The 20,033-nt window shown below is 42.2% G+C and overlaps 1 protein-coding gene across 1 annotated transcript in view; it reads right to left on the reverse strand.

Moving 5' to 3' along the window:
* PDE4DIP (phosphodiesterase 4D interacting protein) overlaps positions 1–20,033 on the reverse strand; it is a 184,743-nt gene that overhangs the window by 135,665 nt on the left and 29,045 nt on the right. Inside the window, exon 4 of the mRNA XM_075286675.1 lies at positions 9,857–10,023. Coding sequence (XP_075142776.1) covers positions 9,857–10,023 — 167 coding nt within the window. The remainder of the gene's footprint in view (positions 1–9,856; positions 10,024–20,033) is intronic.

Consider the following 20,033-nt stretch of genomic DNA (forward strand, 5'->3'; position numbering starts at 1 on the left):
GTCTCAGGTTGGATCAGCCGAGCAACGACGCAGGTAACTGCCAAGAAATTGATATCTGAGCTTGTGTGTAGATTGGGGATACCTGAGAGGATAGAGTCTGATAGAGGTACACATGTCACAGGTGAAATAATGAATAAAATAATGTATGTATTGGGGATTGAGCAGAGTTCAGGCAAAGTAGAAAAGGTTTAAGTGCACACTCAAGGTGCTTTATGGAAGGGTGCTTAGACTAAGGGTTGTATTTTCCCCAGACTTCACAACTTAAGTATGATAAGTACTGCCAGCTATGTCCAGAACTTGTGTCAAAGACTGAAAGTAACACATGAACAGGCGTTTTCTTCTATTCTAGACCCTGTTTGATCTTTTGATTTTTTCCAGGAGCACATAGCTTGCAGGTGGTGATTGAGTGATAGTGAAAAGACATATCAGAAAGACGGCCCCTCCTAAGTGCTGATGACAACTGCCACCTCCGTCAAATTGGAGGATACCTGCTTCCCATTATACAAAGATTCCTGAATCACGGCAGGAATGAAGAAATGGACATTATTTGTTTGTTTTTTTGTTTTGCTTTCCTAAAAGGATAATGGGGATATGGCAAAACATTGTACAAATTGCCATGGGCATATTGTGTATATAGTATTTTCTTTCAAATTAATTTTGATATGTTTTAATAGATGTTATGATAAAGATAGATATAAGTGGTAGACATTTATAAAAAAAAATATCAGATGGGGAATCCAGCAGGGCTGGCATTTAGGGAACTAAGTGAACGTACTCATCTGATATGAAAAATAATAAATGTCTTAATGGGGGAATTGTGGGGGAACAATAATATCTTATGAAAAATTGTGTATAGAGGTGGGGGCTGAGATGGTTCTATCTGTCCATCTCTCTCTCCCAGAGAGATGCAGTTTGGATCTTGCCAGACTGGTTATGTAAATACTATGCTCTGTGTATTGGGTGATGCTATCTTACAAAGAAACTAATTAAAATGGAGACAGTTCGGCAGGAACCACGGGCATTGTTAGGAAGGATCAAAGACCAAAGACCCTTTTTAAGATAAAGGGACAAGAGAAGGGTAATTAAGTTAATTGTCTCCAACAAGGATGTCTATTGTCTTTAGAATACCATGAGATAGACATCTAGGATGTGTATTTGAGACATGTGCTGATGGCTGCCATTTTGATTGATACATGCGGCTACCATGTGCTCACAAGACTCCATTTTAGAGTAAAGCCAGCCCTCAGGGGGGTGTGTCCTCTCTCCAGTTTCTTATCCAATAGATATGCATCAGGGCTATTGTTACAAACTTCTCCACCAATAGATGTTAGGCTAATTATACTAGCCAATCCTGTTCTGTCTATGCCATGTGATATATACTTTGTTCTAGCCACCATTAAACCAGAATCCATTTTGATACACGACCACCATGTGTCTTGTGGTTCTCCAGGCTAAGATGGCGGAGGCCGATCTTGGCCTGTTAATTAATTTTCCTTTACAGACAGCATATCTCTGGGGTATTATGATTTTCCCCCGACAGTATACAATCAGTATGTGCCTCAGTCCATTTTGAAGTGTCAAACTGAATTCAAACGGACGGATGGCATACTGATGTGTGAACATACCCTTATCTGCCTGAAAATGGCTGACACCTGGCGGACCTCATTATGTTAATGAGGTCTGCCACTGTCTGTGTGTAACCGCCATTTTGATAGTCCACCTCTCCGTCATTCTGGTCCCATTGTGGACCTGTATGACGGAGAGATTGCCGCTGTTGTGAACCTAGCATAAGGCTATGGCTACACTATAACTTCCGTCATACAACCAAAGATGTGTCGCCCTGTGATTCTTTCACTCATGTTAGTGAATGGAGTCACATTGCAACCTGAGGGACCCAATGCGACTCCATTCACTAATGTGAAAGAGTCCCAAAGGGCACTGCGATCTTTGGTTGCATGAAAGAAGTAGTAGTGTAGCCATAGCTGTTTTTCACACTGTATTGTGCGTGAAAATGCACTTTAATCGTGTATAATGGCAAAAACTGGACGGGCGATATTACATATGGCAGTAGGGTGGGCCCCTGGAAATAATCCCACTGGTGGGCCCTAGTCACCCCAGTCCGACCCTGTTGGAATCTCTTCTCTTTCTGTGGTGAAAAGTCATGGAGACAGTCCTAGCAAGGACAGCCTCTAGAGATGAGCGAACAGCGTTCGATCGAGTACATGTTCGATTTGACATCACGAACACCGCGTTGAAAATGCACTTACAGTTCAATTCCCTTCCCACCTTACCTGGCGCTTTTTCTGCACCAATAACAGCGCAGGGGAAGTGGGACAGGAACTACAAGAACGGAAGCATTGAAAAAACTAGGAAAAAGCCATTGGCTGCCGAGGACATGTGACCTCAGATTCAAACGAACAGGCGGCTTCAGCTCTGATTCATTCTGTGCTTGCACTTAGTTAGAGAGAGACATCTGCTGAGGGCTAGATAGGTTTTAGATTCTGCTAGGCAGGAATATCAAAGAAGAACCACAACAGCTCTTTTAAGAGCTACACTAAAGGTAGAAGCTGAAACAAGCTTGGCACAATGTCTACCCACAAACGCTAAAGTGGGATTCAAAGCAATTAAGCCAGGCTGTATCTGCAAAAAGCAGTGGGATATACATTCTAATTCTCAGGCTATATACGCTTCATCCAGATTGTCACAGTGTGTACCCACAAAAAAATCAGTAGGATATACATTCTAATTCTCAGGCTATATACCCTTCATCCAGGTTGTCACAATGTGTACCCACAAAAAATCAGTGGGATATACATTCTAATTATCAGGCTATAGACGCTTCATCCAGGTTGTCACAGTGTGCACCCACAAAAAATCAGTAGGATATGCATTCTAATTATCAGGCTATAGACGCTTCATCCAGGTTGTCACAGTGTGCACCCACAAAAAATCAGTGGGATATGCATTCTAATTATCAGGCTATAAACGCTTCATCCAGGTTGTCACGGTGTGTAGCCACCAAATCATCAAAACCATCTAAAAATGCGCAAGTCTACCGGTAAGGGACGTGGGCGAGGCCGGGGGCGTGGGAATGCTGCTGGGGAGCAAGGTCGTGGTGAAGCCACAGCGCATTCCATGCCTACTCCTCATGGGCAGCAAGCATTACGCTTCTCCACAGTCCCCGGCTTGCTGGCTACATTAAGTAGGGTGCAGGGCACGAGCACCAGGAACATGTGTTACAATGGCTGGCGGATAATGCTTCCACCACATTATCCACAAACCAGTCAGCCTCTACCTCAACTCCTCCTCCTACACAACATTCTGGTCAGCCTTCCTCCCAAAATGCCCAATCTTCCCAGCAGAGTAATCCCAACTTTCCCTACTCCCAGGAGCTGTTCTCTGGTTCTTTAACTGTCCCTCCATTTCCCAATTCCACGGAGCTACCAGACGACTTTCTGTGTCCAGATGCCCAAGCACTCGAGTCTCCTCCATCTCCTATTGATTTTGTGGTGGTTGACCAGCAACCCACCCTCAGTGACGATGACGAGGGCAGCCTGTTGCCATGTGCGGTGTGCAGGAGGAGGAGGCGAGAGAGGAATTGGCAGAGGAGGTGGTGGGTGACAAGGACACTGACCCAACCTGGACAGGGTTGTCAAATGGGGAAAGCAGTGTCGATGTTGATGGAGGTGCAGCACCAAAGAGGGTAGCTAGAGGCATGTCCAGAGGCAGAGGTCAGCTGCTTCGCCGAAGCCAGGCCACACCCAGAATGGCCCAAGATGTTCCCTGTTATAGCCAGTCCATAAAAACTCCCCCATCGAAGGCACATTCCTCGATGGTGTGGAGATTTTTCAAGGAATGTGCGGAGGACAAATATAGTGCGGTTTGCACAATTTGCCACTTGAAACTGAGTAGGGGCTCTGAAAAGAGCAACGTTTCGACCACTTCCATGCGCTGTCATTTGGAATTCAAGCACTCGGCTCAGTGGGAGAGAACAAACACAGGACAATCGTCGTCCGGCGTTGCCACCACTGCCTCTCCGACTGTTGCCAGTGCAGGCGCTGCAGTCTAGAGCACCAGCCAGGACACCGCAACATGTGGCTCCGCCACTTTGGGGACTTCTCCCTCATCCTCCCCTGTTCCTGTCTCAGCTCCTTCTCCTGCACCATCATGCACCTCCTCCCGGCAACCCACCATCTCTCAGACATTTGAGCGCAGGCAAAAATACAGCGCTAACCCCCCACATGTGCAAGCCTTGAACACGCACATCTCCAAACTTCTGGCCCAGGAGATGTCGCCGGTCCGGGTTGTGGAATCTCTGGGCTTTCGGGACCTGATGGCTATGCTATGCCGTCCCTAGCCGTCACTACTTCTCCCGGTGTGCCGTCCCCGCCTTGCACCAGTACGTGTCACTCAACATCAGGCGGGCCCTAAGTTCCGCGCTTTGCACAAAGGTCCACTTGACCACCGACGCGTGGACAAGTGCATGCGGACAGGGATGCTACATTTCACTGACGGCACACTGGGTGAATGTAGTTGAGGCTGGAACTGGGTCACAAACTGGGCCGGTGTACCTCGTCTCCCCGCCTATCATTCCTGGCAGGGGCTCTGAAACAACACTCTCCTCCTCCGCCGCCGTTAAATTGACCCCAGCTACGAGCTGGAAACGTTGCAGCACTGGCGTGGGTAGACGTCAGCATGCCGTGCTGAAGCTTATCAGCTTGGGGGACAGACAGCACACTGCCTCCGAGGTGAGGGATGCCCTCCTCGATGAGACAGCAATATGGTTTGAGCCGCTGCACCTGGGCCCAGGCATCGTGTCTGATAACGGCAGGAACCTGGTAGCAGCTCTGGAGCTTGCCAGCCTCCAACATGTTCCATGCCTGGCCCATGTCTTTAACTTAGTGGTGCAACGTTTTTTTAAAGACATACTCAAATGTGCACGAGCTACTGGTGAAAGTGCGGTGCTTGTGCGCCCACTTTCGCAAGTCTACAGTAGCCGCTGCTAGCCTCAAAAAACTCCAGCAATGCCTATATCTGCCCGAACACCGGCTGTTGTGCGACGTCCCCACACGCTGGAACTCAACATATCATATGTTGAGCAGAGTGGTTGAGCAGCAGAGACCTTTGATGGAGTACCATCTCCAAAACCCTAGTGTACCACAAAGTCAGCTCCCTCAGTTTCTCAACCATGAGTGGCCATGGATGGAAGACCTATGTGAAATTCTACGGGTGTTTGAGGAGTACACCCAGAGGGTCAGTTGTGACAACGCACTAGTAAGCGTAACAATCCTGCTCTCGTGTGTAATGCGAGAATCCCTCATTGCCATCAGGGATAACGCAGATCACACTGAGGAGTCAGGGATAGCAGCAGAACCGTCACAGCAGGAGAGTAGTTCCACACACCTGTCCGCTTCACAGCGTTTATTGACGGAGGAGAAGGAGGATGAAGATGTGGCAGATGATATGATTGTGACACAGGAGGCTACGGGGGAAGTTCAATGCATCCCATTCTTGCAGAGCAGATGGGGCGAAATGGAGGCTGACTTCATGTTGGGGTGTTTTTCAAGTGACAAGCGCGTAGTCAAAATAATGGAGAGCAACCAATACTGGATATTTGCAATCCTTGACCCCCGGTATAAAAATAACATCTCGTCTTTTATTCCGGTAGAGGGGAGGGCCAATCGCATTAGTGACTGCCAATTGGTGCAGAACATGATGGAGATGTTTCCATCAAGTGTCGTTGGTGGCAGAGAGGACAGTTCCTCCATGAGGCGAACAAGTGCCATCCGGTCCACACCCACAAGGTGTACACTGTCTAAGCTCTGGGACACATTAATGGCACCCCCTCGCCAAACTCCCACCACTGAGGGGTCTAGTGTCACAAGGCGGGAAAAGTATAGGCGCATGTTGTGGGAATACCTGTCCGACCACAGCCCTGTCCTCTCCGATCCCTCTATTCCCTACATGTATTGGGTGTCGAAGTTGGACCTGTGGCTTGAACTTGCACTATACGCCTTGGAGGTCCTGTCCTGCTGCCAGCATGCTATCTGAGAGGGTTTTCAGCGCAGTCGATGGTATCATCACGGATAAGCGCAGCCGGCTGTCAGCTGAGAGTGCCGACCGGCTGACTTTCATCAAAATGAATAGCCACTGGATAGACCCATCATTTTCGTGCCCACCAGTGTCAAGCACCCCAACATGAATTGTCATGTCTGCGCTCAACCTCCACAATTCCTCCTCATATTCCTCCACCATTTGGAATATAAGAAATATGATCTCAACCATGTAGAATTTTTATCTAAGAATTTAGTGAACCAGAGCTTGCCCAGTAAATGTAATTGAGTTCTTTTAGGTGACATTATTGGCAGGCTATATTTAGTCACATTATTTACTTGGTCTCCCCTGGTGTCAGGGTGCTCCCGAATCCTGTTCAGTACAGGAAATAGCTTCAGTGGAATGGATATTTTTTCTAACTTTTGGTTTTGTAGCTTCTCTTAGCAACCATTTTGTCAGTTGTACCTCAATTAGGACCTGTCAGCCATATTTGGGGCACTAAACCATCAACAGGTACTTATGGACTAGTGGTTTAGTGTCTCAGATATTCCTATATCAAGCTTGTCTGTACAGATGTCTAAAACAAAAAAAAACAACAACTTATACTTACTTTCTGATGCAATGAATGCTTCTGATGCATGTACAGTTCTGTAATGAAGCAAGGTGAGAAGGGGCAGTACACCTCAGCTTCACGTCACATGCTCCCAACATTAGGCATATCTATAATTAAACTGCGGTGTACTTTCCCTGGCTTCTATTCAGAACCACATGTGCCATGGAAGTGGCAAACATAATCATATTGGGGGTTATTTATCATCTGGCCATTAGATTTATCTGTAGGTAAGCGTAGAGATACCTGTTTGGACAGGCTTCATATATCATATACAGGAAATTATATGGGGTATTAAGCCATAAGGACTGTTTAGGACCATAAGGTGGTTCAGTATCCCAAATATAGCTAACAAGTTTATTTTAAAGAGGATCTAAAATTCCATCTAGTCTTCCATGTGAAAAGATCCTGCTGCCAGGATTAGCGAGATAAACTAGTGTTACAAAGCTCTTAGAGGAATTAAAAGGATTGGACACTTTGTAAAATAAAAAGGACTAAGGAACGGTAAATTGTTGTATGTGTAAATTGCTTCATAGCCTTGCCATCTATGGGCTATATAAACAGTGCAATCCTCCAGTGATACATCTAGGGTGCAAGATTGCATGGTCACATAATAACCCAAATGATTACTTCTCTTATCTTTCCCTTGACATACCGTTTTCTGGGTAAAAAATATGTGCAAATCTAATCTCCTGGATGGAATTAGGAGAACAGAGTGCACTCTGTACACCACCCTATAGAGGGCGGCATCCTTAACATCATGAACGACTCAGTTATAAAGTCTTTTAATCATAATGTGGATTTAATTGCTAAATCAGTATTTCTGTCCCAAAAGGAACAGATTCCCAACTATGGACAGCGCTGTTTCGGCCTATTGGGCCATCCTCAGCATAGTGTAGGGATACTGATTTAGCAGGGTGAGAGACTATAGACCAGGGTATGGGGACACTCGTCCATACCGTTTTCTGAGCAGACATACTTACCTCTGAATTCACCAGTGCATGAAGCTATACAGAGCGGCCTTTAGTATATATTTTTTTAATTGGCAAACACTTTTAAACTATCTCAAATGTATAAATAGGTTTTACACAAAATATATAGGTGCAGTGATATTCAAGATGGGAACAGGGGCCACTGGCTCGTTGACTGTATTGAGCCCTGATATATGGCGGCCGTCTAGCTAACCATTATTATTTGTCCATAGGGCCACAGCAGACAGCATCTCTCCCTTTGGGGGACTTATTTATTTGAATAGCTACAATGCTACATTCAATAAGTATGATAAAATTTGTGATAACCTTTCTATCATATACAGTACTACTAACTGCCCTGTTGACTACTGTATATTGGGAGACCAAGATCATTTCAGGACCAGGCCATTTTTCCTGTTTCAGGACAAGGCATGTTTTTTTTTATTTTTCATACTTGTGATTTTGGGGGCTATAAAATGTTTATGTGTGGGATATTCAAATAACAAAAAAGGAAAGGGAATATGTCTGTTTTTCATAATTTTTTTAAATTTTTTTAGTGCTGCTAAAAAAACTTTTTAATTTTCCCTCTGCGTTACAGTAATTTTTATGTAAGTAACAACATATAGTTGCATTTCTGATTTCCCATAAACTGTGGCCTGTATATTTGGCCAAGTTGAGAAAGAATGCAGCCTAGTAAGCTACAGAGCTGATCTGGTTCCTTTTAGGCCCAGCAGCTCATACAGTTCCTGACACCCAGTGGATCATTCAGTCTGGGGGTTGTAATGGGAGCCTTATTATGGTATCAGGTGCATACAGCAATTGGCAAGTTAATAAACTATCCCTGCTTTTTTGTCTGAGAGGTCCAACGTTGTAACAGCCAGCTCACCCCTTCTGCAGCTGCTTAAGGGTCCATTCCCACTGAGGTTTCTGGCGAGGATTTTAGCAAGGAAAAAAATCTGCTTCAGGAATTAGGGAATTTTTTTAAAGCGGTTTTTGGAGGGGTTTTTTTTTTTTTGGCTTTTTTAGTTTTTGTTCTTTTTTCCTCCAGCACAGTGTATGGACCTTGAAAAAAACACTAGCAGTTTTTCCGCAAGGTTTTTGCCAATTCCGCACTCAAATCCGCAAGTTGATTTTCTGCCTCCCATTGATTGCATAGGTTTTTGCAGACAGAATCCGCCTGAAGGAATCTCTTTTTCCGCTAGTGGAAAATTTTCCGCAAGTGGAAAAATAAAGCGAGCGGAACCCATAGAACTCTATAGGGAGGCCTTTTTCTCCACTTGAATTCTGACGCGGATTCAGCGTCAAACTCAGCGCCCAAAAACTCTGTGTGAATGGACCATAACTCTGCAAAGATGTACAGGTACAGCCTTGCAGAGTTAGGACTGAACCAACCTCATGTATAACATGTAGGGGCAGTCCAGAACAGCATATGGAGACTTCTATTGCAATCTCCCAGGTTGACTTCTCTTGCATGAAATGGAATACTGTATATGGGAAGTTCACATGAGATTGATCTTGATGCAAATCTTGCCATTCTATCAATAACTTTTTTTTTTTTTGTAAAAAACTCTGAAGATGTATGTTTTATCTTTACATAAACCAAATCCCTTACTTGTTTCCAAGTGTTTGAATAATATCCACTGCTCAAAAAAATAAAGGCAACACTCAAATAACACATCCTAGATCTGAATGAATGAAGTATTGGCAGATGCTTTAGTCCAGGTCTGGGAGGAGATTCCTCAGGAGATCATGCGCAACCTCTTCAGGAGCATGTCCAGGTGTTGTAGGGAGGTCATACAGACACGTGGAGGTCACACACACTACTCAGCCTCATTTTGATATGATTTAAGGACATTACATCAAAGTTGGATCACCCTATAGTGTGTTTTTCCACTTTAATTTTGGTGGTGACTCCAAATCCAGACCTCCATTGGTTAATACATTTGATTTCCATTGATGATTTTTGTGTGATTTTGTTGTCATCACATTCAACTTTGTACAGAACAAAGTATTCAATGAGAATATTTCATTCATTCAGATCTAGGATGTGTTATTTGAGTGTTCCGTTTATTTTTTTGAGCAGTGCGTTTAACATTGTCTACACCTCTTTATTCCCGACCACTTCAATGATGAAATAAACTTTGCATACAAAATGTATTTCTTTTTTTTTATAACTACTTTCTGTTTATAAAGTTGCCCATGGAGCTATAACTGCTTATACCTGTCCTTTTCAGCTAATATGGTGCAATAGTTCTTCTGCAGTAGCCTTGCTTCTGTCATATCTGCTGTAAATCCCTCAATCGTTCTTTTTAGCTTGAGGCAATTTTCTTTTTCAGTTTCAGCTAAAGTAGACATCCGATCTGCTTCATTCATAGCAAGCCTGACTTCCTGAAAAATAAACATAGATAAGCACATTAATATGGTAAAACAAGGACTATGCAGAGGATTTTTGAGGCTAAGGCCCCACGGGACATCCCGCAGCAATAAAGTAATGGGGAAAAACGGTAGCCGCAACGCATCGTGATTCTTCCCACAGAGCTTTAAACAGAAAGTTCACTGAGTTTTCCTCCACTGACCTTCTGTTACAATTATACCTATGGGAAACCACCGCCGTTTCCGTAGGTATATTTGGCATGCTACGATTTCCAAAACCCTGTTTTGGAAATCGCGACATGTCCAAACGGCAGTTTTTACCGCAAAGTGGTCATGTGATTCGCTAGAATCCCATCCACTTTGCCCTTACTGTAAAACGCTGCGATTTCTCCTTTGGCGTTTCTGTCCTGTGGGGCCTCGGCCTAAAGTGCTTTTATGAAACTAAGATATTGAAGATGTGTCCTTTGAATAGGTTATGAAAGAGGACCTTTCACCACTTCTACCAACTCTAGGTCTTGAAATCTGTTACTAGGCGCTGCTCAACTGATTGCATCACAATTGGAATTTTGTTTCTACGCCCAGTGTTCCCAAGCTATAAATGCTGCTAATTTTGATGCCTTATATGCTATTTAGACTTGGTTACTGTCAGGTGGTCAGTGTCAAGCAGAAGCAGGCAATCAAAGGTGGACAGTGTCAGAGCTCAAAATCACAACCATTTCCTGACATTGACCACCTGATAGTAGAGGTAGAGCCTAAAGAGGTTGTCCAGACAAAAATGGACAATCCTTTTAATGTTTACATCAGCCGGGGACAGTGAAAAAAAAAAAAAAATATGCGATCAGGAAGATATCTGGGAGACGCCTCCAGAGCAGAAAAACTGGAATGCGCAGGAGAACACTGGAGTATCGGGGACAAGTGAGTATGCATTTTTAACATTTTTTTCTCTGCCCCTTGCTTATTCAAACATTAGAAGGGTTGTCCATTTGCAGCACTTGGACTAATACCATAGTCTCTTCATTACTTACAAGCACAAAGCTGTACATTGTACAACCATTGTTTAGTATTGCAGCTCAGCCCCATACACTTGAATGGGATTGAGCTGCAAACAAGCCATGTGACTAATGAATGTGACATCACAAGGTCTGTGAAGCAGAAGCAAGGATCACTGGAGTTCTGCTGCTATTTAGTTCATTTACTATTTAGTATCAGTTGATCTGTAGTGTCCTAGGAGTCAGACTCCGACTGATCTAATGTTGATTCGTCATCACTATTTCAGTTCAGGAAAATCACAAGGTACATAGACAAGAATATTGCCAGGTATACAGATATTCTGATAAAACAAATTTATAAATTTTCCTCAACTGTATTGAATATGTGAGAGTTTAAAAGGAGAAATCCCTTATATAAAATGATCCAAATGGACCTTATGTGCACGTTGGGGCAGATTTACTAAAAGTGTCTAAGTTAGTTTCAACTTAGACTAGACAGCCTTAAGCTCCCGTCCAGACAACATCTCTTTAATAATAATAATAATATAATAATACATTTTATTTATATAGCGCCAACATATTCCGCAGCGCTGTACAATTTATAGGGTTCAGGTACAGACATACATAACAAAGAACGTCATTTCACACAATGGGACTGAGGGCCCTGCTCAAAAGAGCTTACAATCTATGAGGTAGAGAGGGTGACACAAGAGGTAGCAGGGGCGGCATTGCTTATACAGTGTTCAGACAATTTTGTGCATTAGGAATTGTGATAGGCTTGTCTGAAAAGATGCGTCTTTAGTTTGCGTTTGAAACTGTAGAAGTTGGGAGTTAATCTGATTGTCCGGGGTAGAGCATTCCAGAGAAGTGGTGCAGCTCGGGAGAAGTCTTGTATACGAGCATGGGAGGTTCTGATAATAGAGGATGTAAGTGTTAGGTCATTGAGTGAGCGGAGAGCACGGGTTGGGCGGTAGACAGAGATGAGGGAAGAAATGTAGGGAGGTGCGGCATTATGGAGAGCCTTGTGGATGAGAGTAATAACTTTATATTTTATTCTATAATGAATAGGCAGCCAATGTAGCGACTGGCACAGACCGGAGGCATCGCTGTAGCGTCTAGCCTGATAGATGAGCCTGGCCGCTGCATTCAGAATAGATTGTAGAGGAGAGAGTTTAGTGAGGGGAAGACCGATTAGTAAGGAATTACAGTAGTCAAGGCGAGAATGAATCAGAGAGACAATAAGTGTCTTTAGTGTATCTCTGGTAAGGAAAGGGCGTATTCTGGAGATGTTTTTGAGGTGGAGGTGACATGAACGTGCGAGTGATTCAATATGAGGGGTGAAGGAAAGGTCTGCGTCAAATATGACCCCAAGGCAGCGGGCATGCTGCCTAGGAGTTATAGTAAGGCCTGAGACTGCAATGGATATATCAGGGACAGATCTGTTAGATGGTGGAAACAGTAGTAGTTCAGTCTTAGAGAGATTTAGTTTCAGATAGAGCGAGGACATGATATTAGAGACAGCAGAGAGACAGTCACTGGTGTTCTGAATGAGTGCAGGGGTGATGTCACGGGAAGATGTGTATAATTGGGTGTCATCAGCATAAAGATGGTACCTGAAGCCAAATCTGGCGATGGTTTGTCCAATGGGGGCTGTGTAGAGAGAAAAGAGCAGGGGGCCGAGGACCGAGCCCTGAGGAACCCCAACAGCAAGGGAAAGAGGGGAGGAAACAGAGCCCGCAAATGATACACTGAAAGTGCGGCCTGAGAGATAAGAGGAGAACCAGGAGAGCGCAGTGTCATTGAGGCCAACTGAGCGGAGCATAGTGAGGAGAAGTTGATGGTCAACAGTGTCAAAAGCTGCAGAGAGGTCCAGAAGAATAAGAAGAGAGAAGTCACCATTGGATTTAGCCTTTAGTAGATCATTAGAGACTTTTGTGAGAGCTGTTTCAGTAGAGTGCAGAGCGCGGAAACCAGATTGTAAGGGGTCAAGCAGAGAGTTAATAGAAGTCCTTACATACTGCAGCAAGACAATGATAAACCAGATATTATATCCATCACAGTAGTACAGTTTGGGTGCTAAACTGGCTGCCTGCAGTCCAGACCTTTCACCAACAGCAAACATTGGATGTGTTATGAACCCGAAAAATCCGCCAAAGAAATGTGTCGGTGCCATCAATTTCTAAATGAGTTAATGTTTTCAAATTAAATAGAAAACCTTTAATTTTCTGATGTTTGTTCTATTTTTTATAAAAACCTGGCTGTATGAGATTCCCATATTACATTTTCTTTAGATTTTACAATATTTAATTATTTTTTAAAATGTTTTAAAATTTAATATAAATAAATAAATAATAATAAATAATTTATTTTTTAAACGTTTTTGTTAAAATTAATTAATTTTTTAAATATTTTTATTATTAGTTTTAGGCTCTGTTCAGTTCATAGACATCAGTGTTAAAAAACAAAACAAAAACAGATTAGTTGCTGTCTGTTTATTTGAATGGACACAAAAGTATAGTATACATAGTTCTGTGTCCTTCAAGAAAATGAACAGCAACAGATCCATTTTTTTTTTTTACCATTGATATCTATGTAAATGAATGGCCATCTATTTGTATCTGTTTTTTGCATCCATTAAACAGATGTATAAAACAAGATCCGAAGCCTAACCAATACAAGCATGTTATTACATATACAATGGGGGAAAAAAATATCCACATACAAGTTTAGCAAAATCACTGGTAATAATTATATATCAGAATAGCATGACATAGAGTAATAACAATGGATAAAAAAAAAACAAATATCAATAATTACATGTAAGGAAAATGGGAACTGTAAACAAGATAATCCATAATAGGAACAAACAAGTAATCAGTAGCAAGACATCATACAAAATAAATATCCCAAATTACTTAAACATCAATAAAAGTTCCATAAGCATAACCCTAAAGATAGTCACCATGATCAATATTGTGTTGCTTACCATGCAAACTGTACATCTATATCTACTGAGGTACTTCATAGTATGCTGTTCATGAAATAGTCAAAGCCTGCCCACCAGCTTGTTGAAGAATACAGGAAGTGAAAAGAAGACAACGGCCAAATTTCTGAGAGAGGACAATGGGAAAATCCAAACAAACAAGTACAATTGGCAAATCCCTTTAACAATCTATGTATCTAGCAACAAAACTGAGATATGGTTAAAGGGATCCTATCATTAGAATCCCTTTTTTTTCTAACTAACACCTTTGATGACATCACAGGCCCTTCAGCCGCCCCATAGGATCACACTATGCGGTGGGCGGAGCTACACGCTAATTTGCGAGCGGAGCTAAACGGCAGGTTGCATGTGAAACCCCGCCCACCAAATGACGCAAGAAACCAGGAAGAAAGAAGATTTTACAGCAGTGAAGACTGGTGAATATGCGATGTGGGAATACTCCTTCAAGGCTATTCCTACGTGTTAGTTAGAAAAAAATGGATTCTAATGATAGGATCCCTTTAAATAAAGCAATAAAATAACAATGCAGAAAAAGTCTGCAGTCTTTACAGGCAAGGGTTCCAGTGCTCTCCATGGTTGATCTTTTTGGGAGTTCCTTAGCTTTCTCACTTGTAAACCTGTGTACCAACTCTCATGCGCACCAGTTGCTGGACATGATAAACTCTCTGCTGACTCCCCCTGTGGTCATTTTCTTAGTTAGCAGTCTGCTAAAAATAGATAAAGTATCTATTACATGAGCAGGAGGGAATTCCCATTACTATCATTTTGGGGCCTTCATATGCTTTGTGTTGGATCACTGTGAGATGAGCCAAAGATGAAGAGCCATTGAAAATATATGGACCAAGTTTGGATTTATGGTCCTATTTATTATAAGATATTAATACATACAGATATTAGTGAATAAAATCCAGATACAACACAGTGTCACATCTTTAACAATACTACTTTTACTGTGGGCTTTATTTTTATTTATGGTGGGTGATACTGCAGTAATATAATTTTCATACTGTATACTGTTAAATGAATTATAACAATGATTTAACATATTTATGCTATAACAGTTGTAGCCAACTCTCCATATGGAAAGTATTCAGAACAAGATCAAAGGCATAACATCTGAGGTTATGATCTAAGCAATATTATTGAGTTCAACATGATATATGTGTAGTAGGTGTAAGAGCTTTATTAGACTGCCTGAACTTCAGGAATATTATTATAATAGTCCTGTCTAGTAGTGCTCATCTGGCTGATCAAATTATTATGCAGGGATAAAGGTGAAGATTATTGGCTGCTCATTGCACTGTGTATTAATTGCATTGCATTGTGTGCTGCCAGTAGTCAATAAAACCAGTTGGAGAAGAAATGGCCACAGTGTTCACTTTGTATCAGCCAAAGGAAACATGTTTCTCATAGCAGTTTCTTTTGTATGATTTGCTTGCCTGGCATTGCTCTGATTTCCACACACCAATCAATCTAGGAGGTTTGATTGGATGAAGGGATGCAATTGGATGTACATTGTCATTATTGTCATGGGGGGGATAATACATCAGGTCACAATTAAAAGAGTGACTTCTAGACCATCACATATATTTTTAGCACTGCAAGTATTATTTACCATTTTAATTCTGCCATGATCATTAATTCCAGAGTATGGAAATATAATTTGCTATTGCAGAACGTAACACTATTAAACTAATATACGGTATTTTTTATTTTTGAACTGTAACACACATTTGACTATAAGACACGCTCCAGATTTAGACTACAACAAAAAAGGAAGAACTATTTAAAGGGAGTACACCAACATAATGCAAATGATACAGTTATGCAATGTTGCTCAAATAGAATGGATGATGTTATAGCATAGCATGTCATGGTGGGAAGATCAACACTGCAGAAGATGGTAGGAGTCTGAGTCGCAAGAGCAGAGCTCCAATTAGCTAAAATGATATTTATAACAAAGCTATGCAACATGGTGGTAACAGTTAAATATATGGGTTGGTGGTAGGTTCCCTGTAATAATAATTGAAAATTCCTTAGTGATTAAATTAAGTGGAGAGGTCAGTCATACTAAATCTAGTGAAGTAGTCTAGCGCATCCTTTCTTGGTGTTCTAGGGTAGATAAGGGGTTAGTACAAAAAAGCTGACTCCTGTTAAACTTAGGATTCATTATCTATGATAATTTATGATCTTTTTTTAAATTTTTGTTCTATGACATGTTGTGCTTGTGCACACACACAATTCTGCGGTACACACATTATGTACATAGCACTCACAGCTGAGCTACATGGAGATAGATTTGCTGCATCCACAGACACAAACACACACACAGTCATTCTGCAGAATACACTTTACACTAATTTTTACAACAAATTCGTAACCAACTGGTAAATTCCAGCTGCTGGTAAATGAGGTGAGAGCTACAAGGTACAAGGACCTGCACAGTAAGGAGGGCTGTGGTTCTCTCCATTCTAAACAGAATGCATAGCATCTTTCCTAGTCTGACAGATTGGTGCCAGAAGGGAGGAAGAGGTGCATGCAGGGATTGGTAAAACGTGCACCTTATCATCTAAAAAAAAAATCTGTTAATCCTAACAAATTATAGTAAAGGGGATTCTATCATTGGGAAAACTCATTTTTAACTAAGCATAAATTTGCATAGCCTCTAGAAAGGTTGTTCCAGACATACCTTTTGTATGTTAATCCTCCCAGCTGTTTTTGAATTAGCCTACTTTTATGGATATGTTAATTAGCCTCCAGCGTGTACCTGGAAGTTCAGTGAGCACTGTCTGCTGTGTGTACACACAGGGGGAGGTGAATGCAGGGAGGCTGATGAGTCAGCAGCAGCCTCCCTGTGTATACAGATCACGCAAGCAGTGCTAAGAGAGAATCACAGACACTTCCAGGTGCACGCTGAAGGCTCATTAGCATATTAATAAAAGTGGGCTAATTAAAAAATGACTGGGAGTATTAACAAATTAAAGGTATGTCTGGAATAACTTTTCTAAAGGCTATGCAAATATATGCTTAGTTAAAAATGATAGAATCCCTTTAATTTGTTAAAGTTAATTATAGTTAATGTAGTTAAATGTTAAAGGCTTCACTAAGTTGATATGGCATTAGCTTTTATTCACAATACTGAACATTAAATATTTTCACTTGTTCTTCTGTCCCATGGATAACCAAGGGCTTGTCCTTATAAATAAATGCAATATTGTAGATAATAATTATTAAATTTTAGCATTTTTATGTTAAAATTGCTATATGATTATTCAACAGCATGTTAAAAACTCAATTAATGTAACCTAATCATTCAAATAAAAGTTTGTTTTTTTTTGTTTTTTTTTTAAATCAGCTTTGGCAATCTAAACTATGCTTAAAAATACAGTAGCTTGAAAAAGTATTCGTATCCCTTGAACTTTTTCACATTTTGTCACTTTACAGCCACAAACTTAGGTGTATTTCATTGAGATTTTAAATAATTAGAGTAACACAAAGTAGCACAGAACAATTATAAGTTGTGCACTCCACAAATTTGGCCTTAATGGAAGAGTGGCAAGAAGAAAACCATTGTTGAAAGAAAGACATAAGAAGTGCCGTTTGCAGTTTGCCACAAACCATATAGGGGACACACTAAGCATGGAAGAAGGTGCTGTGATCAGATGAGACTAGAGCGAACACCGTTCGATGGAATAGGTATTCGATCGAATATCAGGCCGTTCGAGGTATTCGTTTGCAATCGAATACCACGCTGCATTCGCAGTAAACATTTGTATCCACTCCCACCTTCTCTGGCGCTTTTTTTGCAACAATAACTGTGCAGGGGAGGTGGGACAGTAACTACGACAATGTAGGCATTGAAAACAAATTAAAAAAAAAACCATTGGCTGCCGAAAACGTGACTTCTGATTTATAAGAACATCAGCCGCCATCTTCGATTCATTTTCCGGCTTTGAGACATAGGGACAGAGGTGCTGCTGAGGGCTAGATAGGGATTAGCATCAGCTAGGCAGGGAAAAACGGAAGAACAATAACAGCTCTTTTCAGAGCTATATACTACAGGGAGAGGAGTCAATAGATGCTCAATCCAGCTTTGCATGTTGTGTGTCCCCAAACGCCAAAGTGGGATACAAAGCAATACAATCCAGCGATATATACGCTGTACCCAGCTTTGCCGGCGGTGTCTCCCCAAACACCTAACAGGGAGACAGAGCAATTCAGTCCAGCGATATACGCTCAACCCAGCTTTGCAGGCAGTGTCCCCCCAAACACATAACAGGGAGACAGAGCAATTCAGTCCAGCGATACACGCTCAACCCAGCTTTGCAGGCAGTGTCCCCCCAAATATCTAACAGGGATACAGAGAAATTCAGTCCAGCGATATACGCTCAACCCAGCTTTGCAGGCAGTATCCCCCAAAAACAGGGATACAGAGCAATTAGGTCCGGCTATGTACGCTCAATCCAGATATCCATGGTGTGTACCCCCAAAACCTAGGTGGGATACACAAAAATTCAGTCAGGCTATGTACGCTCAATCCAGATATCCACGGTGTGTACCCCCAAAACCTAAGTGGGATACATAGAAATTCAGTCAGGCTATGTACGCTCAATCCAGATATTCACGGTGTATACCCCCAAAACCTAAGTGGGGTACAGAGAAATTCAGTCAGGCTATGTATGTTCAATCCAGATATCCACGGTGTGTACCCCCAAAATCTACCTGGGAGACACAGAAATTCAGTCAGGCTATGTACGCTCAATCCAATTTTTAAGGGTCTGCCCCCAAAAAGCTATGTGTGAAACACAGCAATTCAGTCACGCTATAAAAGCTCAATCCAGGTTTTAAAGCTGTACCCCCAAAGCTAAGCGGGAGACACAGCCATTCAGTCAGGCCATGTATGGTCAAACCTGTTTTTAGTATGATGTACCCCCCAAAGCTAAGTGGTATACACAGCAATTCAGTCAGTCTATATACGCGAAATCCAGCTTTCCCCATGCTGTACCCCCCAAAGCTTAGTGGGAGACACAGCCATTCAGTCAGGCCATGTATGGTAAAACCTGTTTTTAATGCTGTACCCCCCAAAGCTAAGTGGTATACACAGCAATTCAGTCAGTCTATATACACAAAATCCAGCTTTCCCCATGCTGTACCACCCAAAGCTTAGTGGGAGACACAGCCATTCAGTCAGGTCATGTATGGTCAAACCTGTTTTTAATGCTGTACCCCCCAAAGCTAAGTGGAAGACACAGCCATTCAGTCAGGCCATATATGGTCAAACCTGTTTTTAATGCTGTACCCCCCAAAGCTAAGTGGTATACACAGCAATTCAGTCAGTCTATATACGCAATATCCAGCTTTCCCATACTGTACCCCAAAGCTAAGTGGGAGACACAGCAATTCAATCAGGCTATATCAACTAAATCCAATTTTTAGGGGTCTACCCCCCAAAAGCTAAGTGTGATACACAGCAATTCAGTCACGCTATATAAACTCAATCCCATTTTTTAATGCTGTACCCCCCAAAACCTACCTGGGATACACAGCAAATCAGTCAAGCTATATAAGCTCAATCCAATTTTTTGTTCAATCCAGTATTGTTTGCTCTCCATGATGTGAACTATTCCTTTGTCTCTTGAAAAGCAACCCAACATGAAGTCAGCCATGTGTGCCAGTGTGTTACTTGGCATGACTTCGCTGCCCCAACTGTAAGGGTCACTCTCCATTTCCTCCATTTTCCACTCCCCTTCACACCATCCGTGCTGAAGCAATGGGATGCACTGAAGTTCACCCTCAAGCCTCGTGTGGGACAGTGACATGAAATGCCACTTCATCCCCTTCGTCTTCCTCCGCCAGTCAACGGTGCGAAGATGACAGGAGTGTGCTCTGTATGTTTTCAGCCTAGCAGAGGCTACTTTTGACTTACGAAAATGGCTGCACTTTGACCAGTATATCAGGCACAATGGAGTAGGTTTCAAAGAACCTTTGCACCAACAAGTTGAAAACGTGGGCCATGTGTGGACCGTGTTTCA

The sequence above is a fragment of the Leptodactylus fuscus genome, chromosome 9, assembly GCF_031893055.1.
Source record: "Leptodactylus fuscus isolate aLepFus1 chromosome 9, aLepFus1.hap2, whole genome shotgun sequence".
In the NCBI taxonomy this organism is placed as follows: domain Eukaryota; kingdom Metazoa; phylum Chordata; class Amphibia; order Anura; family Leptodactylidae; genus Leptodactylus; species Leptodactylus fuscus.